This window comes from Cupressus sempervirens, chromosome 8, assembly GCF_028749045.1.
Source record: "Cupressus sempervirens isolate cs-2001-9-10 chromosome 8, ASM2874904v1, whole genome shotgun sequence".
Taxonomy (NCBI): domain Eukaryota; kingdom Viridiplantae; phylum Streptophyta; class Pinopsida; order Cupressales; family Cupressaceae; genus Cupressus; species Cupressus sempervirens.
In genome coordinates this window covers 796,963,902-796,991,517 of record NC_143125.1, presented here as the reverse complement: position 1 = coordinate 796,991,517, position 27,616 = coordinate 796,963,902, and the positions used below count along the sequence as shown (strand labels likewise).

Here is a 27,616-nt window from a genome sequence, read left to right as displayed (position 1 = left end):
TCAATCATCGTCGCATATGGGGCTCCCAAAGATCTCCTCTGTTGCAAATTCATGTCTAATGCGGTCTGCTTCCACCACTACAAAATCTTGGCCCTCATCTTGTGTTGGACTGTATTCCTCTTCATTGTAGTTATCCAACTCTTCTCGTTTTGGATTGTAACCTGCAATGCCTTACCCTTCTTTGTGGTAACACAATTCAACTGCTCAATCATTTGATTTATCTTCATCCCATTCATTAATATCTACTCTATAATTTCTTGAAAGCCATATTTAAGTTTTCTATCCGCTAATAATTTTGCCAATCCATTGAGAGATTTTATTTTCCCATGTTTTAGCAATTCCACTCCTTGACTACCTCTTCGCTAAAAATAGCTCTTTTTCCCAAGTTGAGCATTTATTCTTGTATTCTTTTTAAACTTCTTACAACTCTTCAATACCTTTGTTGCAGATTTATTTCTTTCCTTCTTTTTATAAGAAGGCTCATAATTAAAAATCAACTTTCTTGGGAAGCTTCACAATGCAAAATGATATGATATGGCCAAGATACTTTCCACATTATTCCAGATTTTTAAGTCACATAGACAATCTTAGTGAAAAATCTAAAGGACTTAGTAACTAAAAGGAAACATATTGGCCAAACGTACAAAACATATTCAAGAGATGAAGTAATTAATAAATTGCACAAGTCATAAGGGAGCTGCTCCATTTCGTGTCATCTGTTCTATTTCTTTGCAATGACTTGACTTGCAAAACGTAAAACATATATGTATGCATCTAGACATATATGCATATGTAAACGAATATTTTGTTACATATGACATATATATGCTTACATTTATTTTGAATTCCATCATAATTCTTTCAAATTTATGTGATTATAACAAAAGAATGATAATTAAATGCAAAAGGCATGAGAAAACTTCAAATTCCCAGCATTCTCTGTCAGTTACTTCGCCGCCTTCCATAGCCGGATAAATTTTGGATTGATTGTTAGTTAAATATCCAATTACAAGCTATCCGTTCTAATATACACACTTAAAATTTCACTATTAGTTCTTGTTCTAGCTAATAATATTTTGTAGTTATTTGACAATGTAAAACCTGATTATAAACATCCACTACCTTTATGTTTGCATTCATCTGTACTGCTAACCAAATTCATATTTTTGGCACTTTTTTTTTTTGGTATTATTTACAATCATCTCCATTATACAAACATGATACATTGAAACATTTTCTCTGTAAGCATGCTGCACAACTGCAATATTCTATGGGCCGAATGCCTACTAAAAATCAGTGGCATTAATGATTGTCTTAATGAAACTACATATCCTCTTATTATCCTTTGAGGAAAAGGGAAAGCTTCTTTTGATGATGATAGAAAAAATAACTGCTTTAAATTTAGCGTGGAGAAGGAGAGGTCAAAAGAGGAGGCCCTCTTGATTCCTGAATTTGGGATGATGTTGTAGGCGCTGGAGAAGGGGTCCATGCATCATTCTGTATAGGTGCTCCATGAACATGGGTACCGCTGGGTGAAGGATCAGGATCAGGATAATCATAGCCATTTATTATTGCACCCTCACTCACTGAAACACCAGCCAATTCAGCACTGTAACTTGAGCCTAAACAACAATTAACCTGTGGCTAACAAAACAATCATACCACATAAGAAATCACTACAGGTTTTTGCACAAAGAAAACTTGTTGCCTCTCTTTATAATATGTCATGTCAAATGAACTCCTTCAAATAATTAAAAAAATCTCGTTCTTAATCTAACATCCAGGAGTTGTCTTCAAAAACTACAATCTCAACCTGAACCAATTACCCACGATTCATATTCCAGAACTACAAGATCTTGCAAAGCAGTTGAACTTGGATTGTAGATTAAGTTTCATGTGTCTAAAAATTATCTCTTCACTACAATGATATTTTGGGACGTGGACGCAGCAAGCCAATACACTGTCACTGGTGTCCTAAGAACAAACTTAAAAAATATACAAGCAGAGAATGATTGAGAATAAGATATCTAATTTCCAACGTTAAGCTCATGGTTGTCTCAAAATCTGGGACAAGTGGAAACAATGCCACGTTACTAAATATTGAAACAAGATTTATTTTTTGAAAGAATTTTCTGGGTATTTCTCAGAAGATCAGTTATCCATTTTGCTAAGATTATTGTTTCTTGTGCTCTATTTTTTTGACAAAAGAATGTTACATCAAATGGATAGTTATTTCTGAGAGCACGTTACATAGGCTAATCATATCCCCAATATGTAAAACACGGCCAAGAGTCATAGTTTCCATTCAAAAATAAAGAACTATCAGTAAAGATAAAGCATAAAATGCTGAAGAAGTCTCTGTTCTAATGACACACTATAGTATTTCACAATAAATCCCAGATCCTGGAACAAATGCATGCAAAGCAAGAGGCCTGATTTACAAAAAATGCAGTCACAGAGAGCCAGACATTGACAACACATGAATGAGAAATATTCTAATCTATTCCACATTGACAATTATATTACTTAAAGATCTGAATTCGCTGCAGATATCTTAAATCAGAAGCCAGGAATGCACTCATGTCCTGATCATTAAGTTTGAACCCATTCAACTTTTGTCATAACAGTGAGGGTGAAGGCTCAATGCAAAATGATATGAATGACGAAGGTAGATATTGATCCAAATATGAAACTGTCAATCATGTTGTAAGAAAGTGAAACAATGTAGAACAAACTCACAGAAGAATTATAATTTATGCATTTACTAGGCTAGACATGCCATTCTCCTTTGCGTGAGGCCTACTTTTATCCGACATCACAAGAAGCTGCTACTTCCAGGTGGGTTTAGTTACAAGCCACAATGTTGATCAATTCTTAAAATTGAGACATGAATGTCCTTCATTGAACACATAACTCAAACAAGAAGTGTTATCAATATTTTTTAGAGTTCAATAATGAAACTAGTTTAACAGTCTGGTGAACTTGGCAGATGAAAATACCAGATGTGAATAAAATTGGAAAAGAGCAACTGATTAAAGTTAATTTCAAATGTTAAGTTAATGTCGAAATATTTTTGTAACATATGTCATCAATTGAGAGTTCACGATATGGATCTTGATAACATACAACTATGTGAGACCAGAGAAATAATGTAGAAGATAAAACACATACATATTTAAGACAGCCAGATAGTAATAATCCACTACAAATATAATGTAAGAAGATTGAGAAACTGTGATTTTTATTTTTATAGCAGCATCATTATATATTCTTGCCAACTTTTGTGCCTTTGACGCTATTCTGAACATGCTCTTTCTGTGAACTGATGCGTAATGAAGCATGACTCTACTGTTTATGATGTAATTTGATTATTGAATAATGGTGGCTTAGGTATGAAGATGTCGAACTACTATTAACCTGATTAAGCAATAGACATCAGCATCTTACTCATTCCCTCAAGCAGAAGACACACTGTTTCTTAGACAGAAAATAACACTATCTCATGATATATGGGAAACCAGAGCATGTCCCTTTAGTAGTCCTAGTTAGGCGCTTTTCATCATGGTTTAATCCTTTGGCACTCTGTATATGTATTTGATTAGTAATTTAACCACCACTTAATTGATGGGTCCCCAGTACCTGTCAGTTATGCTCTTTGGCACTGTTTCTGGTTTTCAGGGCCAACTATCAAATCTGGTGGTTCCTATCTTATGGGCTTTTGTGACTTTTAGATTTTATTTGGTGTTGATTCTTCTGGAATTTAACTAATTTTCTGTTTCAATTGTTTCTGGAGGAGATTCCCCAAACTGTATTTCAGTTTGCATGCGAAATGAAAAAGCTTATTTTTTTATGTCTGTCATTTTCTTTTATCTGTTTGTTTATGAATTGAATTCTAAAATATAGGATCTATGTTTATAGGCCTACATACTTTCATGAAAATGTATAACTGGCTAGAAGTAGGCTTGCTATGAGAGCTTGTTAACAGGGACTGAACAACAGCTTTGAGCCTCAGTTATAGGGAACAGAAGTATCTGTATCAGTTTGGTCTCAGAGAAGTCAGCAATGGTTTACAAGCGAAGCCCACATGAACGAGGGATGAAGGGACGGAAGGAATGCAGGCCCTCAAAGAAAAACCGCTGGAGCATTAAACCCTATGGAGAGGCTTATTGAAAGGTTAGATAAGCCAAAATTCCAAGGTAAAGGTTAATATTTCCATTTTTAAATGTAAGCTCAACAAGAAATACTTTGAAATGGAAGAGATTAACAAGGATGGTCCAAAAAGTTTAAAAGAAAGAAAATTGATGTGTCCAAGTTGAAGTTGCATGCACCCCTACGGTGGATGAATGTGCATAATTTGAGAAGACAATGAAAAGATAAAAACAGAATCTAGCCTAAGATGCTGAAACATCTAACAACTCAATTCTTGCCAAGTTGTTCGATAAATTTTAGAATTTGACACAGGGATGAGTTGGTGCGAGCTTATACTGAATAGTTTATGGGGCTTCAAAATTAGGCAGATATACAAGAGAGTGAAGGGCATCAAGTAGCCCGGTATGTATATGAACTAAAGTTTCAACTTCAAGACAAGTTTGAATTGCTAAGAGTACCTAAGGTGGATGAAACTTATGAATATGATTCAAGGGTAGAGTACAAACTGAACTGAAAAGGAATATTGATAAGGTGTGTGCCTATGGTTATTATCAAAACAGGGGAAGATGAAGTTCCTTAAGACTTGCCAAAGAAGAAAAGGCCAAGAAGAATGTGTGGCTAGACATCCAAGGAAGGGGAGGCTTCACAGGTAGGGGGCAAGGATGAACACCTCCTAGAGAGTGGAAGACATTAAAAACAAAAAAAAATATATAGACAATGAGACTGTAGATTGCCTTCAAAACCCAAAAAGGTGATGGTGACCCAAGAAGAACCCCAGACAAAAGCCGAAGCAAAGTTAGGAGAGAGCCTAATGTTGAGAAGAACTTTAATAACTGAGAACAAACAAACCTCGAAAATTGATTGGATGAGGACAAGTGTCTTCTGAACAAATGGCAAATGTAGGGACAAGGTCTATAAGGTAATTGTAGATGGTAGATCTACTAATAATTTGGTAAGTATATAAATGGTTGATAGAGTACAACTTGCTTGCATTCCAAAATCTAACCCCTATTTAATGTCTCGCTTATTATGAGTATCCAAATTTTCCCTAGATTACATTTTTTAATCAAAACAAGTAGGCTTTGGAGATACCTTTCACTTTGATCGAGACCTTGCAACACAATTAGGGATTGCGTATAATCATAATTCATAGTTAGATTTCTTTAATTAGAATTAAACATATATGGGGAATGTGTTTACCGTACAGGGTAAGAAACTTAACACATGTACTATAACACGATTCAATGCAAAACAAATACTTTATTCATATATGCACTTATTGATTACAATCTGAATACAATGACTACAATGATCACAATGATGATTCCAAAGTCCATCTTAGACGTGTACATGTACCCTTCCGAAGGGGTGACTCAAGTGTCATGCGCCCGTTCAGATACTACTCTACCCTTCGGCTACACTATACATTTTATCGACAACATCATCCTCCCCAAAAGAAAAGTCGTCTCCGGACGACAATACAACAAAATATCCGAGAGAGATTAACAAAATGGAATACATTAACTGACTAACTATAACAAGATTAATCTGTTTCTATCACACCACTTCCACATTCGTCCCGTGCCTGCACCAAACTGGTCTCCAAACCACGTTGCATCTATAGCCTCTGCTAACACAATATTGTCTCTTGAGCTAACCTTGATAGCCACCCGTGCCGCTTTCTCTGCTTCCAACTCCTAGGTACACTGAGTCAAGTGTCGCTGTACTGCCTTCAACTAGATGATCAACTCCTCCCGAGCTCTCTATGCATCCACCAAGACAGCCTCATGTCCAAACACCTACTCCGAGTGCCACCTCTAACACACAAACACTCCATGCCTACAGCAGCTCCAAGTCTTATCAACTGGTCACACTTCCCACAACTGATAATCGCACCGACTAGAGGTCTAGGGGGCATCACTCCCAGCGGGGTTGAGGGGCAACACACCCACTACCAAGACCAAATCAGCACCCTAAAACGCACACAAAACTCCATGGAACACACCATTTTTGTGATTTCTTCTGATCCCACACTCTTTCTAGCAACCGCTGATGTTTTACTACCTGCTTATGTCTTTGCCTTCCCTTGGGCATCATGCGTTACTCATTCTCAATTGTTTCAATCTATCGTCGTTTTTTTTTTCTTGCTCTTCCACTTCCTCTTTCCTACAGACTTCATTTGTTCCTCTGCTAGGTCGGGTCAGTTATCCCTCGACACACAAAAATTCTTCTCCTTCCCTATAGATCTTAACTTATAGCAGTTTTCCACTCTCCTGTTGTACGTAGTACGACCCTCCTTGGTTCCTTAATCACCGTTTGGCTTCTGCTTTCTACTTAGCTGCTAATGTATGGTCTTTTATCTTCTCCGTACGGCTGTCTTTCCACACGTTTTAAATACCTCCATCCGTACAATTTTATACAGGTTCCAACACTTATGAATTGTATTTTTCGTACGCTGCTCTACTAGCCGTACGGTGTCACCATATAGTCTATAGTATCTGTTGTTCTTTGTCCATACGGTCTTTGATTCCACTTCCTTATGCCTTCCTCTAGCCGTACGGAGGTTTCACTATCTCTGGGAATTACTTGTCTATCCACTGGCCGTACGGCAACTTACACAACTTGTTCACTGCTAACCGCACGGTCTCCTTCACACTGTCTCTGTACTTAGCCGTAAGGTTTCTTCTCAAAATGTATTGGTCTTCAATACAGTCCTCAATTCGTTCTTTCCTCCTATCTTCTCTGGCGTACAGGATCTTTTATGACTAGTGATTTGCCTGGCCATACGGTCTTAATTCCTCTTCCTGCTATTGGCCATACGAGCTTCACATTATCACCTTCTATGTTGTGCCTCTAGCCGTACGGCTTCCTCTTATGTCTTCTAAGCCACAAGGCCATACAGTCTTTAACTTCTTCCAATTATGAATTTGTTTGCATATTACCTCCTTTTAAGGCCACACGATAGGCTACGTTCCTTCATGTTTTATCGCTTTGTTACTTCACACTTTAAAACTATAGTTTATTATTTCCTACTTTTAAAACTATGTTCAACTTCAATATTTTATTACTTATTATACATTATTCAGTCATTTTTTCTTCCTCAGTTGTTTGTCGGCGGGGGACCATTTCTTTCGTGGTATATTTTTAACTTCGATCCATTTACTACATCTGGTATTTCTTTTTCGTCCAATGTCCCTAGCTTAATTGCCTCGTTATATCCCACTTCCCGTATTTTGTATGGTCCGACCCATTTAACTTTGAACTTCCAAGGTCTGATTTCATTCCATCCATTATACTTCAATACTAACTGGCCGGGTTGAAAGTTATTTAATTTTAAACGCTTGTGATGCCATATCTTCCACTTGTTTTGTGCAACTTTCGTGGCCCACGCTGCATAATTCTTATTCATTCGGTACGGCCACTTTTGCACGAGTACCGCACCTTCGACTAATGGTATCCGATGGACACATAGCTCTGGTGGTACTCCTTTTAAGTCCTTATACGTCCAAGCAAAAACATCTTTGTACTCCATGAATATTTTGAATGTTGTCGCCTTCAACACTAGGTTCCAATCATCTCTTACAAGAATGTTCTTCGGATTTTCCTCATCACCCAAGTTCATTGTTTTCACCGTTGGCTCTTCATACTTCATCGGTTTATCTTTACTGAACGTATGGGCCGTCATTTCATCCACCTGCGCTTCTCCCTCCTTTAGTTCACTGTACTCCTTCGAGAACTCATTTCCTGCTCTTTCTTCCTTGACACTCAAAATGTTGCAGCTCGAAAAGACCTCGTAATCTTCCATTTGCCAATGTAGCAACTGTTTACCGAATCTAGGTCATCATTAGTGAACCCTCCTAATCCTAAAACCCCTTCTTCATTTGGTTCCATCCTTTTTTGAATTTTTTCCCTTCGTCATCACTCTCACCTTCGCCTTCTGAGTCCGACGACGTCGCTTCTTCTCCTACCATTCGTGTATGCAAATCAATTATGAATCTCTTGCCTCCTTTCTCCATGGACAAGGTGTTCCATTTCCAATCATGTTTTACGTTCGCTTGCACCAGCCACCCCCCTCCCAAGATGGCGTCATACCCTCTTCTCTTCAGTGGGATGACCATGAAATCTAGTAAAAATGGTTGTGTCCCAATTGTTACCGACTGTGCCATCAAAGTTCCCAACCGCTTTATCCCATGCTGATCTGTTGTAAGTAACTGGATAATAGGTGGCCATAGCGTTGGTTGTCCAAGTTTTTTCCAAATATTTTCCAGTAGCACATTCACCCCCGATTCTCCGTCTACAATTGTATCCGTCAGCACAATACCCAAAATGCCCATCTCCACTACTGCCGAGTATCTTCCTGTCGTAAGCACCAGTAGCATCGGGTCTATTGTTGCCGTCATTTTTTCCTTACTATCCTTTGCTTCCTCCACCACTCTCAAGACGGCGTCATATTTATAATAGCCGAACGCAACCGTAGCATCGTGAGCAGAAGGTCATTTAGTTTAATTTGCACTTCCGTTTGCATTATCTGTTTCACCATGTTTTGTTCCACCAAGTTTCTTTTTGATGTTTTGGTAGTGTCCTGTACTTGTGACTTCTCTGCTCTCATCTGCTTTTCTATCTCTGTTCAAGCTTTTTGTAACCTCTCCTTCTCTTCTTCTGCATTCAGATATTTCACTTTCTTCGCCTGTTCCCGTGTGATCGCCAATAGCTTCTCATCACACATTTCAATACTTAATAGATTTGCGCCTTGCTTTGGACATTTTGAATCTTCATGGTCCCCTGGACCACATCATCTGCACAGTAGCTATGGCGTCTCCTTCATAGTACAGTCCCTCGCGAAGTGACCCCAAAGATTGCATGCTCGGCACTGTATCATCTGCCGTCCACTCGCATCATACTGTATTCTACTCTGGCCTTCGTTGTTATTGTTATTATTTCCACCCCTTCCGCGTCTATTATTATTACGATATCCACCCGAAGTTGCATCATTGCTCATGTTATTGCTGTTGTTGGATGTGTCCTGCGTTAGTAACACCTGTTGGTGTCCTTTTGCTTTCATGTTAAACAGGCACTCCCTCAGGGAATGTCCCGCTACTTGGCATATGTCACAAAACTGCTTCTTCGGGCATGAACCCTTCGTATGGCCACCCTCTTTGCAATCTGTGCACCACAATTCTCCTTTTACTGTGTCCGGATTCTTTTTCAAATTGTTGAATTCTTTCATCATTCGAAACATGTCTTTTTGTAATGCTCGCACCTTCTTGTTCAACTCCTCATCACTACTACTTTTCGAGGATGAATCATCTAAATCGAAGGATTTATGCTTTTTCTTCTTACTTGTCTTTTGTTCACTTTCTAAATCCATTGCACGAGTATACTCGTCGGTGTACGACACTGGTGGTACAATCTTCATCTTCTTTTTCAAAGCCGGCCGTAGCCCCTCCACAAACCACCACTTTTTCAACCCGTCCACTGGTTGACTTTCCATCTTTCCAACCAGTTCTTTCAATCATTTGGCATAGGCCCGGACTGTTCCATTCTTTCCTTGTTTAGTACTATATATCTCTGCTACTATTTCATTATCGTCCGAAGCAATCTGAATTCTGCTATAAATTCTTCTTTAACGTTCTCCCATGTACTGAATTTCTGAGGACTGGTATCGGAAAACCAATCTATTGTCACACTCCGCAGGGTCGCTAAGAACTGTCTGACCCAATCGTCTTCATCCATACACCATTTGCCGTCCATATGGTTTCACACGTTTTCCAATGTTGGATAGGGTCTGTTGTACCATCACCATGAAACTTGGGTAATTTTTCTTTAGGACCTGCCATCATTACTTTCCTTTGATTCTGAGGTACTTTTGTACTTGTGTTGTTCTGAGCTCTCACATTGTTTTGAGATCCTGCACTGTTCTGGACTCCCGCGTTGTTCTGTACTCCCGCGTTGTTTTGTATAATAGTCTTTTTTCCAACAACCGCATTGTCGAGTGCAAGGTCTTCAAGTGATGTTCTATTCTTCGCCTGTATCTGTTCGTCCAGTGTATTGAGAACAAAGAGATCACTCCATGCTCGTGCTCCCTCGGCACTCCGAGTCGTGCAAGTTGCTTCCCTTCCGTTCGGACACTCTCCCCTCAACGTATACAAGTTAAGGAACTCCTCCTTTGTTTCTTCCACCAAATTTAAGCGTTGTCAAGTCTCCTCCAGCAATTCCTTGACACTCCTCAACCTACTAGGTGAGTGCACTCCCTCCGTCTATGCCTCTTCACCCCTTTAGTGCCCCTCGACAATCTGCTAGAGTCTCTGCCTGCGCTATGCCTGCTGCGCTAAAATTAAAATATTGTGTTGTACGTAGTTCATCCTTATCTTTCACCTTGTTCCTATCCTTGTTAAGCAAATTTGGCATTAAACTTCATATCATTCCTTCATTCCAAGTACGTCTGGCAACGGCGCCAAATGTTTACCGTACAGGGTAAGAAACTTAACACATGTAGTATAACACGATGCAACGTAGAACAGATACTTTATTCATATATGCGCTTACTAATTACAATCTAAATACAATGATCACAATGATGATTCCAAAGTCCATCTCGGACGTGTTCATATACCCTTCCGAAAGGGTGACTCAAGTGTCACGTGCTTGTTCGGATACTACTCTACCCATTGGCTACACTATACATTTTACCGACAACAGAATGTAGATCGAGTCGATAAAATGCTAGAATTAACTTTAAGATGACTCAACCGTAGAAGTGATGAGGTAGGATGACTTGGTGAGGTGCCTTAAAGACACCCTACCCTAGGCCCAAGCGCAGATATTCAATCCCTCTTGGCCTCATATGGCCCATACCATCATATGAGGTGATATACCTAATGTGGTATCCTATCCCCATTTTACTCCATCTTGCCACCTCTATCTTGCTTAAAATGATTGAACATCCATTTACCATGATAGGGATTATAAGGAACACTCAAAATAAGGTGCCTTGAAAATCCATCCTTCCTAAGCCCGAAGGCAGTCCTCTTTGGCCCCATGGAATCTCCTAATTGCACATAACATGAGGTGACATGCTTAGAAGGTGACCTTGTTACCATTTTCCCACATATGATCTCCTCATTTCCCCTATCTTGGTTAATTGCAGCAGAAGGAAAACATCATGATATTCCATACATAAAATGTATATTACAACATTCATTAGCCAGCAATGTAATGGATATTAGATCACAGGTATGCAGAAGTATATTTCTGTATGTGTGTCTACATATAAGCTGTCACATACTAATATTATATTCCTCAAATGCATACATAATTTAAATAAAGAACAGTCATCAAAATATATTTATTATGCAATATATGTGGCATGCGATACCCATACCAAGGATTGCAGATCTGAGTATTATTATTATTTGTTGAATGAATGAATTATTTTGACTTGACGATTTGAGGTATTGGTGAGAAATGATTAGGTGATTGCTGATTTAATAGATTGATGCTTGATTGCTGAAATGTTTGCTTCCTTGACCCAAAGGTGAAGTGATGATTGATACGGATTTGATGTTTGTTTGCTTCCTTGCTCCAAAGGTGAAGTGATGATAGATATGGATTTGATGTTTGTTTGCTTCATCTTGCTGATTGAATGATATATGAGGGATTAATGATTGCTAGATGAATCAAGGATTTGACTTGATGGATCCATTTGTGATGATTGATAGGTGATCCTTAAATGCTTAGAATGAGTTCTCCTTTATACTTCATTGGTGAGAGAATACTCCTTTATACTTTCTTGGTGAAAGGGTCATCACCTTTCATCAGATTTGAGTCACCACTTTCCACTATTGCTTTTGAGAATAATAAATTTTTTACCACCTTGATTTCCCTTGGATACCCTTCTCAAATGAATTTCTTCTGTTCTATATATTCTTTTGAGTGTAAGAAGTCTCACCCTTTCACTTGTTAATGCCCTTATGAAAGGGTCACACCCTTTGGTTATGAAAAGCTCCATCTATTTGACAAAAATTGCTTCCCCGTTCATTTCTTATTTATCTTCATCTATCTCTCACTTCTCAAATCTGTATTTCCAGCTTTTGAAATCTGCACATATCCCATTTCAGATCCACATATACCCTTCTTCAAGATCTACATATCTTGTTTTCTTCTTTCCTTCTCAATTCTTATTTCAAATCTTTCCTTATACTTCTGCTCTATGTTTTCTCTAGATCTCCTCTACTCCATTTTCTCCATTCCATTTAGTCCTTCCCCCTTATATCTTTTGTGAGGAAGGGTCGCACGTTTTCACCATGTCTGCCCTTTACAATGGTCACACCCTTTTCACAATTACCACCTTTTGAAAGAGTTACAAACCTTCATCTTTTAAAAGAGTCACTTCCTTACTTTCTTTCGTTAATCCTTCCTTATTTTTTATGCCTCTTCCCTTTCTTTTTCCCTCAAATGAAGTACTCCTCTCTCTTTTATACCTCATGTTTGAGGGAGACAATATTTCCATCCATGCCTTTCGACAATTTGTATAACTTAACTAAATTTTAATTTTTTGAGTTTTATTCTATTATATTTTCAATTTAATAATTATCGTTTATTATTTAATCCTATTTCAAGAAGAGGACACAACACCATATAAGATCGTCTAGTCAAAGAAGATAGTGTGCTTTTGGATAAATCTTGTCTTGTTGCATTTGTAGCTAGCCCTTATGTTGATGAAGTGCTTTATGATGTGGTATCAATAAATGTATGTCATGTGTTGTGCGGAAAAAGCAAATTGGTGAGTAAGAGAAGTGATAGCCACCAAAATAGAGGGAGAGGAAGTTCCTTGGAACCTTCAAAAGGAGGCAAAGGATAATGTGTGGCCAAACTTCCGATGAAGTGAAGGATGAACATCTTCTGGAGAGAGGAAACCGCTAAAGTGTTTTATTAGTGAAGCCCATAGGACTATAGATTATCCTCAAAACCTGAAAAGGGTGATGGTTGCCCATGAAAAAAAATACTAGATAGAAGATGTTGAAGTAGAGTTAGAAGAGAAAAAGATGTTGAGAAAAACCTTAATATCTAAGGACAAAGAAACCCTTGAAGTTGATTAGAAGATAAAGGAGTGTCTTCCAAACCAAATTCAAATGCAAGGACAATGTGTCTAGGGTGATCACAGATGGAATGACTAATGATAATTTGGTGACCACAAAAATGGTTATTAAATTACAATTTGCATGCACTTCAAAATGTAGCCCCTACAAAAGTCTTTGGTTGAAGAAGGATCATGGTGTGCTTGTGGATAGCCCTTCTCATTGCATTCAAAATTAGCCCTTATGTGGATGAAGTGTTCCATGATGTGGTGCCAATAAGCGCATGTCTTCGGTTGCTTAGTAAGCCTTGGCAAAATAAACAAAATGTAATATTATCAAATTATTGAGGTAGAGAGAATGCATACGAGGGTCAACATGAAGGAATGAGAATACTCTTAAAATTGTGGAAGTAAGAAGCATTTGAAATATCATTCTCATCACTTATATCAATGAACTATAGAAAATTCTACAAAGAGAACAAGGAATCAGCTTCTCATTTGGTAAGCCTCAGAAAAGCAAGGGAGACAAGTAGAATCCAACCTCCACTAGAGGTGCAAAAGTTGAAGAACAAATATTTGGATATAACTCCAACACATCTGCAAGTTGCTTCACCTTCATCACAACTTATTACACACCATATTGACTTGTTGCCAAAACAAAGCTTCCTGGCAAAGACACATACTAATTATTTCTACAAGAAAATGAAGAAATGATGAGGTGAACTTGCAAATAATTGGAAAAGGATTGATAATGAAGAGCATGACATCTTGTGCCACACCAACTTTGTCTTAACCTAAAAGAGGAGCCAAATAAAATATGTATGTAGACCCTAAAGCCATCAACAAGATCACAGAAAAGTACCACTGCCCTTTACTAGAATGGGTGACAGATTAGATTATTTAGCGAGTGCTAAGATTTTCTGTAAAGTTGATTTGAGAAGTGGTTAACATCAGATCCAAATCCATGAAAAGGATGAATGGAAGATGGCATTCAAGGTCAAGGATGGTCTAATGCACTTACTACTTTCATGTGCACCATGAACTAAGCATTAAGATACTATGTAGGAAAATTTGCAATAATCTAAGTTATTGGGTACTGCTGGTAAAGCCTGAGTCCTAGTAGAAGTATGATTCCAGTACAGGTATGGCTTGGGTACATTCTGGGTGCTTGAGAGAACCTAGGTAAATAACCTACAAGGGACTTGGGCACCCAAGAAGTACACAAGGGCCTTACCCAAGTAAATATGTAAAATAAAATATGCATTACTTTTAGATTCTCATCAAATCTCTCTATGCATATACCAAGTAAATCCATGTATTAAGCCTTTAAATATTGAGAAGCAAAATATTAAGTACCCATGACTGTGTATGGTGCTTTTGATGAAGAGAATATAACAATGATATAATCATATATGAGGTATTTTATTTATAATTTTACTACCAATTATCAATTTATGAGTATCACTCTTCTTTTATATTTATAACATTGATGTTTGAAAATACGTTATGTATGTATACGTGTCTGTGTATGTATATGTACATGTATATGTATATGCATATGCAAATGTGTATGTATATGTTTGTGCATGTAAAACATACCCGCACCCAAGGAAAAAAAACATGTACTCACATACCTGTATCTCATATCCATACCCTTACTTGATTCAATAACTTAGGTAATAATCTATTTTATTGATGTTCCAATTATCAATAGGATCATGGAAGAACACTTGAAGCACCCACAAACTGCATTTGATATACTTAAAAGGACGTATTGTTTGTAAACTTGAGAAAAGTGAATTTTGTAGAGACAAGTTGGTTTTCCTTAGAAATATGATTTCCGCTGGAATAAATGTATGGCTTCCACAAAGATTAAGACTATACTTGAATGGCATACCCTCAAAGTGGATTGGAAGAGGAAGGGTGTCTTCCAAACAAAATGCAGATGTAAGGACAAGGTGTTTAAGTTAATCATAGATGGTAGATCTATTGATAGTTTGGTATGGAAATGGCTGATAAATTACAACTTGATAACATCAAAAATCTAACCCCTACAAGCATTTTAGGATAAAGGAGGATGGTAGTGTGCTTTTGCATTAATCTTGTCTCCTTGTATTCAAAATTAGCCCTCATGTGGATGATCTGTTCATGTCATTTTTGTTTGGCAGACCTTAGTTATGACCAAAAAATAATTTATCAAGTTAGAGAGAATAGGTATGTGGTTCAACATTAAGGAAAAGAACTCTTAAAATTGAGGAAAGTGGAGAAGTCATTTAAAATATAAGCTTTGTCACTTAAATCAATGAGCTGTAAAAAATTATGTGAAGAGAATACAGAATTCACTTATTAGTAGAGAATCAAGGGAGACAAGTAGGATCCAACCACCACTAGATGTGCAAAGTTTTAAGAACAAAAATTCTGTCATGACTCCAACACAATTACCAGCTGCTTTGCCTCCATCAGGAGTTATGAAACACCTTACTGAATTGGTGCCTGGATCAAAATTTCCCAACAGAGTTGCATAATAATTATTTCTGAAAGAAAATGAACCAATGACAAGGCAAATTTGCTGATTTGAGAAAAAGAGTTCATAACAAAGAGTATGAGCCCTTGTGCCACACCAGCTTAACTTTGACCTAAAACTAAACGAAAATGGAATTTTTGTATGGATTCTAGAGCCATCAACAAGATCGTGAGAAAGTAGCACTACCTCTTTCCTACAATGGACTACATAATAGACTTCTTGAAAAAGTGTTAGATTTTCTCCAAAGCTGATTTGAGAAGTGGTTACCATCAAATCTAAGTCTGTGAAGAGAATGAATGGAAAATGGCATTCAAGATCAACAGTGGCTTATAAAATGGTTGGTGATGCCTTTTGAAATGTCTAATGTTTCTGCCCCTTTCATGCACAACATGAACTAAGTGTTTGGATCTACATTGGAAAATATGTAATAATCTTTTCCTTTACCATTTTAATCTTCAAGAGGAACATGGAAGAACATTTGAAGCACTTACAAATTGCATTTGATACACTTAGAAGTGAAAGATTGTTCATAAATCTTCACAAAAGTGAATTATTTAGAGAGATCAAATTTCCACAATCCATAGCATAAATAAATTGATATATTTCTGGATTTGATTGTGTAGAGATTTTTACCACCAACGTTTCGAATCACACTACGTGATCCATCATCAGGATGAAGAGAGCAGGAGATGTCAAAACAAATTTTGACATCTCCTGCTCTTTTCATCCTGATGATGGATCACGTAGTGTGATTCAAAACGTTGGTGGTAAAAATCTCTACACAATCGAATCCAGAAATATATCAATTTATTTAAAAGTGAATTATGTAGACAAAAGTTGGCTTTCCTTGGAATTTGATTCAATGAGAGTAAATATGGGTTCCAAAATGATTATGGCTAGGCTTGAATAGCCTGACCCTTGAAGCATTACCAAAATAAGGGGTTTCCGTGCTTTTGTAGACATATATAAGAAGTTCATTAGAATTTTTAGAAAAATAAATGCTCTATTAATAGTTTGCACTAAGGGAAGTTCATTTCCTAGACTCAAGAAGCTGAGAGAAATTTTCAACAGCTTAAAAAGAAGTTAAAGAAACTATATGCCTGCCTTATCGGGCATTGAGAAATTTTTTACCATTGAGTGTGATGCTTTAGTGGAGCTGTTGGGAGTGTGTTGGGTCAAGACAGCAAGCCAGTTGCCTTCTTTAGTTAAAGCTAAATGATGCAAGAAGAGGTATACTGTAATCTGAACTCATAAAACATTACAACAGATTTTGCACATCTTCAAACTCTCCAATTTGGGTGGCAACCAAGAACAACACTATTATTGCTTAATCAAACCATTCACAAATGCTGTAGGAAAGTAGTCTTGGATAAATTATCTCTCAATCTAAGAGAAACTGTATGCTAATTATATTATTGAAAAATTCAAATCTAAAACAAATCAGACAATCATAACTCCAACAGACAAATTAACAAACGGGGTTGGCAATAACAACCAAAGAGGTGAGACGTTCCTCATATATTTTGATTTTTTTACACTCCTTAAACCTGTTATGGGTTAAATCTTCTGATATACCTCAGCGTCTTCAATGTGTCCTAGACTGACCTTACATCTCACAGGCTGAGGATTTATGTCCGCTCTGATACCAAATGTGAGAATTAGAAGAAAGGATAAACATAACTGGATTCAATCGGATTTGCATTCGATATAATTTGATGTTTGTAAAATGTAGCAGATCAGCTATTTAAAGCCATTATTTCCCTTATAAAAACTATCTTGGGGAATGTAACTTCCCAACTAACAAGTAACTAATTATTTATTTATTAGTCTGAACGAAATTTAAACCTAAACTAATGTAATACTCCAACAAAGGAGGCATACAAAATGTCAGCCTTGTCACTTGTATCAATGAGCTAGAAAAAATTCTACAAAGAGAACACGGAATCAGCTTGTTATTTGCTATGCCAAGAGAAGCAAGGGAGCCAAGTAGGATCCAAACTTTGCTAGCAGTAGAAAAGTTGAGTAAAGAATATTTTGATATAACTCTATCATAGATTCCAACTACTTTACCTCCATCATGTAACAACCACTTTTCCCGGGTCTTCACTAACAACTAACATGTTAAAGAAATACAATTATTACTTCATTCTCATAGGAAGACGGACAATTATATCAGTTACGTTCAAGTGAATGAGATTAACAGTTAAAATCAGTTAAACGGAAATTTCATAACTAACAATTGAAAACACCATCAATGAATTTACTATGAGAATTAAAATCTACATACTATGGAATTCAAAACCGAAATCAATGTAAGGATGCTTCTGCAAACACCCAAGTTAGTCTACAAATACCACTTAAGATCAAATGACGATTACCACCCAATACCTCTATATCAAAATCAAATGACAATTACCATCAAATACCACTATATCAATATCAAATGACTATTACCATCAAATACCACTATATCAATTAGGGCATCTATTACCATGGGATCATTTAGGGCATCGCATACCACTGTATCAATTAGGGCATCTATTATCATTGGATCATTTAGGGCATCAGATACCACTGTATCTTTTGGGGTATCAAATACCACTATATCATTTAAGACATCAGATACCACTATATCATTTGGGATGTCAAATACCTCTGTTTCATTCCTTTTCTTCCTATTGCTAACTGTGGCAATAACATAAGATTAGAAAATATGCTTATAATCATTATTCTTATAAATGAAAGACTCAAATAACAATCTTATAGATATATTCCATATTCAATTGGAAGGTCAACCGATCTAAATGGTTACCAATTACATTGATGAAAAAGGTTGCTTTCATCAAAGGAAATAACCAAATTCAACGATAGAAATTAATCCATCATATCTTCTACTTGTATAAATATCATCAAAGTAAAAATACCTATTACCAATAAATTTTTGAATGCTCAACTTATCTTTATCCGATGCATGTTATGACATCTCGTGGAGAAGGGAAACATTGTCAGGGGCTTAACCTCCCAACTATGGACCTCAAACTTATCCCCACACTCTCTCTAATTAGAAAGGCCCTCCCTACCCAAAATAGACATGGACCACCTTCCTGGTGCTTAAACACACCACTCGACTTGATAACTAAGAATGAATTGGACATGCATGAGCTATTAAATGTTTCTTTTAAGAATAATATATATAAATTGTTATGTCACATCTGATTTTGCTTCCATGTTACTTGCAGATTTCTTTCTCACCTCTTCACCTCTTCCATGGCCATTCAGCCGAGTGAGTCCCAGGAGTTTAATTCTCAAAGTTTAACCAACTCATTCTGTTGATTCAACAGTTGGTGTAATAATGTTTCATATTTCAATACATCACAGCTTATATCACTTGAGGAAAATAAACTTTAAGGCTTGCAAAAGAATATCATTTGATTCTACTAATAGTAAAATAAAGATGTAAAATATATCATGATCAATGTTCTTGACTTGGTTTGAAAAGTTCAAACTCTCTAAGGAACTATTCAATAACAGATAACAATGATGATGTATGGCATCCTATGGAAAGAATCCTTACTACTGTAAATACACACACAGCGATGAAGAAAAGAATACAATGTTTCAATCAGAAATGGTATGCCGGCCACATAACCTAATTATCTTTTTAGAAGGATGAGCTTTTGCTGGATGCTATTAACCAGCACTTACTCGTGAGATATCCTGAGCACAATCTCGGAGTGAATAACAATCTCGACTTCCAACAGAGGTAAAGAGAGGGAAAAACATGGCCAAGAGTTCATAAAAATAAAAACGTGAAGAAGAGTACAGTTCGTAAAAGACATCCCTCTAGTTTCTCACAGCTTCCCCATATTTAAAGAGGTATTCGATAAACTTTATGGCTTCCAAAAAGCCATAACTCATAAAGAAATGTTTCCCCTTCTTGGATGGCGACATAATATGCCAAGTGTGCATTTCGGTTTCTAATAAAGAAAATAAATAAATAAATATGCAAATGAACTTGAAAGGTTACAAATCAAAAAAATATATAAACATATTTATTTACTTGCATGTAGATATATTTTATTAAGATGGCACATATCAAATGTTTATTCAAGGTCGTACCTTTTAAATATGTATATCTAAATATATGTTTCATCTTGGAAGATTTATTTTATCTTTTTGTACATGCATTTAAATGTACATATTAAATAGATAAAATCTTGTATAAGAATAATATTATAATGTCACCTTTAATTTATATCTATGTGTGCGTACATAAATATGTATTATAATGATGTGGTGGAAAAGTCATCCGAAAGCCATTTGAGGTATGCATTAATTAAGTTAAATTGATTAATATTTTTAATGTTTATTTAATAGCTCATGCGTATCTAATGTGTGTATCATGTTATGCAGTCGCTAGATCCTCAACCATGGTGATTCACGATTCATACCCATTTGCCCGGTGATGGTGATGCTCTTGTGCCCAATTCTTTTCTGACAATGCTTCCACCCCTTTGACGTGCTCCCTACAAGGAAATTCTCCGCAGTTAAATCATATTACCATAACAAGTTATTAATCATAAATAATCATAACAGCTAACCACCTTTTCAATTCTATGAATTCATGATAAATAATCAACTAGCATGTTATTTTCATATGAAATTATAATGACTAACCATCTTACCATTTCACAGGATTATAACAAATTTAACTATCAACTAACTTCATGTGAACCTCAACAGCTATATAAACATTTTAAATTGGGATGTAACACATCACAAGTTATTATACACCATATTGACTTTGTACTAGAATCAAAGCTTTGTAAAAGACTGCATACTGATTATCTCTGAAAAAAGAAGAAGAAATGAGAAGGCATATTAGCAAATTGTGAGATAAATATTTCATAAGGAGGTGCATGAACCTTTGTGCCACACTAATTTTACTCTCAAACAAAAAATGAGGCAAATGGAGGATATGTGTGTACTTTGTTGCCACAAAAAAGATCAGGTTAAGTACCACTACCTACTTCCTATAATGGATGAGCTAATAAAAATTTCCCACAAAGAACATGGAATCGTCTTTTTATTTGCTACACCCATGAGATCAGGGAGCCAAGTAAGATACAACCTCCATTAGAGGTGCAAAAGTTGATGACAGAACATTTTCATGTAACCCAGCATAACTTCCAGCTGCTTTACCTCCATCACAAGTTATTACACACTAGATTACTCGGTACTAGGATCAAAGCTGCATACCAATTATCTCTGAAAGAAAAGGAAGAAATGAGAATTAGCAAATTGTGAGATAAAGGGTTCATAAGGGACAGCATGAACCTTTGTGCCAGAGTAATTTTACTATTACCCCAAATATGAGGCAAATGGAGAGGATGTGTGTGGACTCTTGAGCCATCAAGAAAATCACATGAAGTACTGCTATCTCCTTCCAATAATGGATGAGCTAATAAAAAATTCTGTAAAGAAAACACAGAATCACCTTGTTATTTGCAATGCCCAAGAGAAGGAAGGGAACCAAGTAGGACAAAATGCAAGGAATGACAACATGCACTCCCACAGTAGCGGATGACATTCGGTCCTCTGCCTGTGATGATCATTTCTATGGCAGCTTAGATGCTATGTAGGTAGCATCTTCCTCCATGGACATTAGGCAGTCAAGGGATGTACTAATAGATTCCAATTCATGTTGTCAAAATAAAATTTCTCAGGCAGAATTTCCACTTTTGCAAACACAGAGCAGTGACTTTGTTTCTAAGACATGGACTCTGCAAAACCCAAATGTTTTTCCTTTGGGAAGCCACAAATCAACTCCATTTGGATCAATATGGAGATGGAAACTTGTAGGGACTGAGAGGTATTGAAGTAAATACTGTCAGAAACGGTGACACTGAGGATTCATGTCACATTCCTGAATTAAGGTCTACCTGGCAAAGAAGACTTCCATCCAAATTCTTAGATTATGAGTTATTATTTGCAGAAGAGGCAGAACCCACATTATTGATCTCTGATCAACCCAAGCCAGTGAATTTTAAAGCTACTATGAAGGATGCAAACTGTGATCAATAGCAGGCTGCAAGCATGAAGAGATGGACTTGTTACTAAAAACAAAACATGGGATTTAGCGACCATTCCACCTAACAAAAAGGCATTAAGAAATAAGTGAGCTTATAAATTGGAGGAAGATGGAGGCAGAAACAATTTTATGTCAAATATTGTCAAGGGGTCAGCAGCAACGCATTGATTTTGATAAAAAAATATTGCTAGTGGTGAAAATGACTACCATTCAAGTTGCATGGGATCTTGAGCTTGAACAGTTGGAAGTGAAGACCACCGTTCTGCATGGTGATGTTGATGAGGAATTGTACATGATGGAGTCAGAGGGGTTTGTCAAAAAGGGTCAGGAGCATCGTTGTTGCAGGTTGAAGCGGAGTTTGTATGGGCTTAAGCAAGCCCCAAGACAATGGTATCTCAAGTTTGATCAATTTATGATTGAACATGTTACATCCCAATTTTTGCTCAATTTTTAAACTACTCATATAGCTGTTGTGCCTTTCATGTGAAGTCAGTTGACAGTTAAATTGGTTATGAATCATGTGAAATAGTAAGATGGTTAATCATTAGGATTCATGTGAAGATGACGTGTTAGTTATCAGTTAAGATATTGTTCTATTGGTATTTTAAAATATTGAAAAGTTAGTTATCCTTTCATGAAAAGTGGAATGGTAGTTAGCCGTTATGATTTATGATTAAAAGCTTGTCATAATAATTTTGAATATTTTGAAGAATATGATATTATTGTGGAGGATTTTCTTGTTGCAGGAGTAGGTCAAAGGGGGGAAGCATTGCCAAGAAAGAAGTTGGGCGAGGGGCACTAGTTCCTGTAGGAGTCAATGGGTATGAAACCTAACCACCAAGGCTAAGGGATAAACAACTAGGCAATCAAGAGTATGTTAAGGACTAAACATTTATTTAAATTGTAATACCTTTCTGTTATGTGATGATCTCAAAACTTCTTGTAATGATTGCCATGCTTAGTACATGAGCATTATATCACTTACCTATGCTTATACACACACACACACATATATGTATATATGTGTGGATTAGATGTATGTATGCATCCACATTATATATGACACATATGATAAATACGTAGTTAAAAATACCATGTATGCATACATATGTGTACATACGTACACAAGTATTGATAGGCGGCGAATGACACTAATGTACTAAGTGATATTTCTTGGCAATAATTTATTTTCTCTTTGAGTGGCCACAAATTCTATATTGCTCTCATTGGCCTTTAATTACTTAATTATTTTTGGGTCGGCCATATAATCAATTTTGCTATTACTAGATGAGCCGATGACCAAAGATTCTTGTAACTCATGTCACCTTGTATCTTCCTCGTAATTGAACTATGTTTCACGTAATGGCTCTTGGTTGTTTACATCATTCTCATCCTTGCAAACCGGGAACATTATTATTGTCTTATTCCCAAATTCTGCTCTACGCTCCATAATTTTTCTGTAGTTAATTCATCATACTCGGCACAACTTCTTTTAAAGTTCTTATAATAGTGTGTAGCAATTCATTGAAGCTCGAAGCCATCCGCACACGTAGTTGGAGCCACACATAAATTGCAAAACTAACCAATACTAGGGCATCTTATTAACTTTTGCATGTGTATCTGTATATATTATGCACATAGATCACAATGCTTGACAGAAGCAATTAAGATTTTCCTATCTTTCTATTATTGATTGAAAATGAATCAATGATCTCTTTATTTTATATACGGCAAGATTGAGCCAAAATGCATGATTTATTTTTGTGAAAGCAATACTGAAATATAAGTCAGTACAGAGAAGACTCATACAGGAGCATCATGCCATATGTTCATCACGATGAGCATTCTGTGTACTGGAGAAATTGATATTGTAAGAATGTACTTCTATACCACTGTGTTTAGCAAGCCAGAATGGCTGATCATTGAATAAGTTAAAGGAACCATCATTTTGTGTTATCAACACCAGGTTGGTGAATATACTGACTTTTGTATATGTATACATAAACATTTTCAGATGTTTTTTAACTGTGCCAAAGCCAGAAAGGCAGAAGAATTGGCCATGCTTAATAAATTATGAATTCACATTTTCTTTAATAAGCCAAGGCTGGATTGGTAGATTTCTTGGCTGTGATTACTATCATCCATATAATCATCCAATGAATCATCCACAAAGACCATTAAGGTCAAGATGAAGGGTGTGGAACAAAGAATACTTCTGCATGGTAAAAGAAGAAATTAACAGTAACTCAAACAAGAAAGTGATACTAATGAAAGAAACCATGTTAGCTCATGATAGTCCTTAATGTAGTCTTGTTGTCAAGTTGAGCAGTGGGTGATTGGGTACACAATGCCCTCACAAATCCTTGGCCAAGGTAGATTAGTGGTATGCTTGCTGCTGTGATCACTAGAGGTTAGAGTGCTAGTAGTTAAAAGATAGCTTGATGGAAGATGTCCACAACAACATCAGCTGACTAGTCGACACTCTAACACCACAATGCTCAATGACTGGACAGTGGTGTCCCAAGCCTAATTCCCAAGGTAGGGAGGGCCTTTCTCGGTAAAGATTGTGTGGGGATACTTAAGGGTCCATGGTTGGGAGGTTAAGCCCAATGGCAATGCTTCTCCTCCTCCGATAGCCAAGGCTTGTACAACTCAAAGTCAACATCTCTTGAAATCATCTATAAATCAGGTACTTTATTTCATTTTATTCCAGTTAAGAATTTTAGTTAGATGAAATGGTTATTTCCACGTGCGTAGACTAAAGCAGTTAGACTCCTTAATCATTTACTTGCTATGTCATAAAAGGAAAACAAATAACTGCATAGTTAGTTATAATTGCCTTTCGTGTTATGTTGAAAAGAATGTTATTTGAAGCTTTTTTTTCAGATGTTTATTTATTATGGAGTAGAAGCATGTAGTTAGTTATAACTAAATTTCATGTTAAATTGAAATGTACGTTATTTGAAGTATTTCCAAATGATTATTTATTATGAAATTTTAGTATGTTACAGAGCATAACTTTGTCCACTCAGATGTTGATCCATGTGTTTATTTTCAATGGTTGTCCAATGGTGAATTTGTTATTCTTCTACTTTATGTGGATGACATGTTAGTAACTGGCACTAGCTTGTGAATTGTTGATGAGCTTAAGAGACAGTTAGCTACCAGATTTGCCATGAAAGATTTTGGGGCAGCCAAAAGAATGCTTGGGATGACCATTTTTTGGAATAGGAACATAAGAGAAATCTAGTTATCACAAAAACAATAAATTGAAAAGGTATTGAGCAGATTTGGTATGTTAGAAGCTAAGTCGGTAAGCACTCCTCTAGCTTCTCGTTTCTGTTTGTCAGCCAAAATGTGTCATAAAACACAAGAGTCCTTATACAACTGCAGTTGGGAGTATTATGTATGCTATGATCTACTCACCCAGATATTGCTCAAGCAGTGGGAGTAGTAAGCAGATTTATGAGTAATCACGGTAAACCTCAACTGTCCAATGGATCCTCAGGTACCTAAAAGGTACCTTTGATTTTGCTTTGTGTTTTGAAAAGGATAAGCCACAATTGCAGGGATTAGTAGATTCGAATCTTGGTGGGGATTTAGACAAACGAAGGTCTACTTCAAGTTATGATTTCACATTTGTTGGGGCAGCCATCAGTTGGGGTTCTAGATTGCAACGTATAGTTGCACAATCATCTGCAAAGGCTGAGTATAGGGCTCTCTATAAGAGAGCAAAGGAAACGGTATGGTTGCAGCTTTTGTTTAAAGAATTGGGCTTGAAGCAATCAGATTTTAATTTATTTTGTAACAGCAACAGTTCTATATTTATGAGTAAGCATCATACATCTCAGCACCGTTCAAGGCTATTGACTGATGTTATCACTGCATTTGACATGTAGTTGAAAAAGGCAAGCTTCACGTGCTGAAGATTGACACCAAGGAGAATCCAACTGATGCACTAACAAAGATTGTTACACAACAGAAGTTCGAGTTTTGTTGAGCTTCTCTCGACATTTTCAGAATGTGATAACAAGAATCAGAGTAGGGGAATGGCTTTGTTACAGCAGTAGTTGGTCTTCAAGGGAGATTGTTGGGGGGTGTGAAGGCCAACAGTCAGACATGGTTTCCTCCAATTGTCGCTGCCTACTCAACTTCTTTGTTGGATATTCAAATAGTCTTTTGGAAATGTATTTGTGATCAATCTGTTGTGTATTCAAAACATCTTGTATCTCTGATTAATAAAAGAATTCCTCTGCTCCAAAAGTGGACTTAGGCTGAAGCCGGACCACCATAAATTCTGTGTACTCTGTTATTGTGTTTATTTTCTGTTTTGTACGTTTCCTTTTGCTTTTCCATATTTACATCCAGAAGTGCAATTTAGCCTGGAAGGCGCATTCCCCTGGGAAGTAAAAGAGAATTTGAATTATTTTGCGAGAATTGTTTTTTCTAAAGGGTTTCAATTTAGTGGTCCGACATTGATATCGATTTTGGAATTTCCAGGCAGATCGCTAATCTGCACTTAACCCTATCAGACCAAATCATGGCTTATTCCTGACACGTGATTGATTATCTAGCTTGGTCCTGCCTAAGATTATACAATGCACAATATATTCGTGCAAAAATTACTCGAACAGGACTAATCATGTTCACAGACAAGTTGAACCACGATGGCAATTATAAGCAACTGATGCAAATCATTAAAGATGTAATGTCATAGATCCCCATAAGAAATACAAAGATCAAAAGCGATAGCTTCTGATAAGTTACAACCATATGACATTCTTCAAGCATTCTAATCTGGTTCAGTGATCACTACTCGATAAAACCAAAAGCTTAATTTTCAAATTTAGGGAAAAAAAGGCGGGTTATTATTTTATTTACATTTTGTTTACACCCATCTGAAGTTCATTTTTCATTCATTTACTGTTGCATCATCTACGACATAAGCGCTATCTTCCGGGAATCTTCGAGAATGTAATGTTATAAATGTTTAAGTTCATACCTCCAGCAGGACTGCGCCATTGATTTGCGAACAGATAAATGGAATCCCCGAAAAGCTCAGAATGCAGGCTAATGTAATCAGGCTGAACCTCATGACAAACACATTTAAAAACAAAATCAAAAACCATCCAACGAGCTAAATCCAAAAGAATTTTCAGATGCCTGATCAGAGTAGATTAGCTTTCTTCTGTAATAGTCCAAATATAGGAAGGGTGTTAAAAACAAATGGAATGCGATCCAGTGCAGAAAATATCAAGTCAAATCAAGGTGCTGGAGATCTGATCGTACAAAGGAAAGTATCTACTGGCAATTACAGTGACTGCACCTACTGCTCTGATACTGACTACTGAAATGGTCTTCTTTTCTCCATTGAATGCGGTCACAATCTGCATTCAATGTGTATGGCTGTGTAGTAGATTTTGTTTTGGATTGATTCCAGTGTACGCTCAAAGAAGGTGACGAAGTGGAAGCTGTATTGTTCATTTATTAGCATCACATTTCAGGGAGATTAACAATTCTAGTGAGAAAGCAAGTGTTTTTTGGGAAAGATGGAACATTCATTCCCTATAAAGTGAAGATGCAAATTATTTTAAAAAGAATAATTTAGAAGATTACTCTTTTGTTCCTATTTCGAAATGGTAGTATACTATAAATTTCAATTTTCAATATTTTTTAAAATTGAATGAGATTGAATACATTGTGCACTTTGAATGAGTGCTATGGGCAGTGCCTTAACATCTCTTGTAGAATTCATGACATAGTAGTTTACCAACCT

The 27,616-nt window shown here is 36.6% G+C and overlaps 1 protein-coding gene across 4 annotated transcripts; it reads right to left on the bottom strand.

Moving 5' to 3' along the window:
- Nucleotides 1-1,102: 1,102 nt before the first annotated feature.
- Nucleotides 1,103-27,393, bottom strand: LOC149544802 (uncharacterized). 4 transcript variants are annotated; one of them, XM_089796441.1, is made up of 4 exons: nt 27,167-27,390; nt 26,843-26,924; nt 20,201-20,275; nt 1,103-1,644 (listed from the first exon to the last, which is right to left on the bottom strand). In XM_089796441.1, exons 1-4 carry the CDS (start codon nt 27,322-27,324, stop codon nt 1,402-1,404), a joined length of 558 nt encoding a protein of 185 aa, XP_089652567.1. In that variant the 5' UTR covers nt 27,325-27,390; the 3' UTR covers nt 1,103-1,401. The 4 variants fall into 4 exon arrangements, with proteins under 4 accessions (XP_089652567.1, XP_089652569.1, XP_089652570.1 ...); XM_089796443.1 differs by having other exon boundaries at nt 1,103-1,638; nt 27,167-27,388; XM_089796444.1 differs by having other exon boundaries at nt 27,130-27,375.
- Nucleotides 27,394-27,616: the final 223 nt, after the last annotated feature.

Excerpts from the sequence above, each read along its gene's own strand:
- LOC149544802 (XM_089796441.1), bottom strand. The coding sequence starts at position 27,324 with ATGAACAATACAGCTTCCACTTCGTCACCTTCTTTGAGCGTACACTGG. Across the intron at positions 20,276-26,842 it reads ATGGCGCAGTCCTGCTGGAG|GGAGCACGTCAAAGGGGTGG; the intron begins GTATGAACTTAA and ends ATTTCCTTGTAG. Across the intron at positions 1,645-20,200 it reads CACCATCACCGGGCAAATGG|CCACAGGTTAATTGTTGTTT; the intron begins GTATGAATCGTG and ends TTGTTTTGTTAG.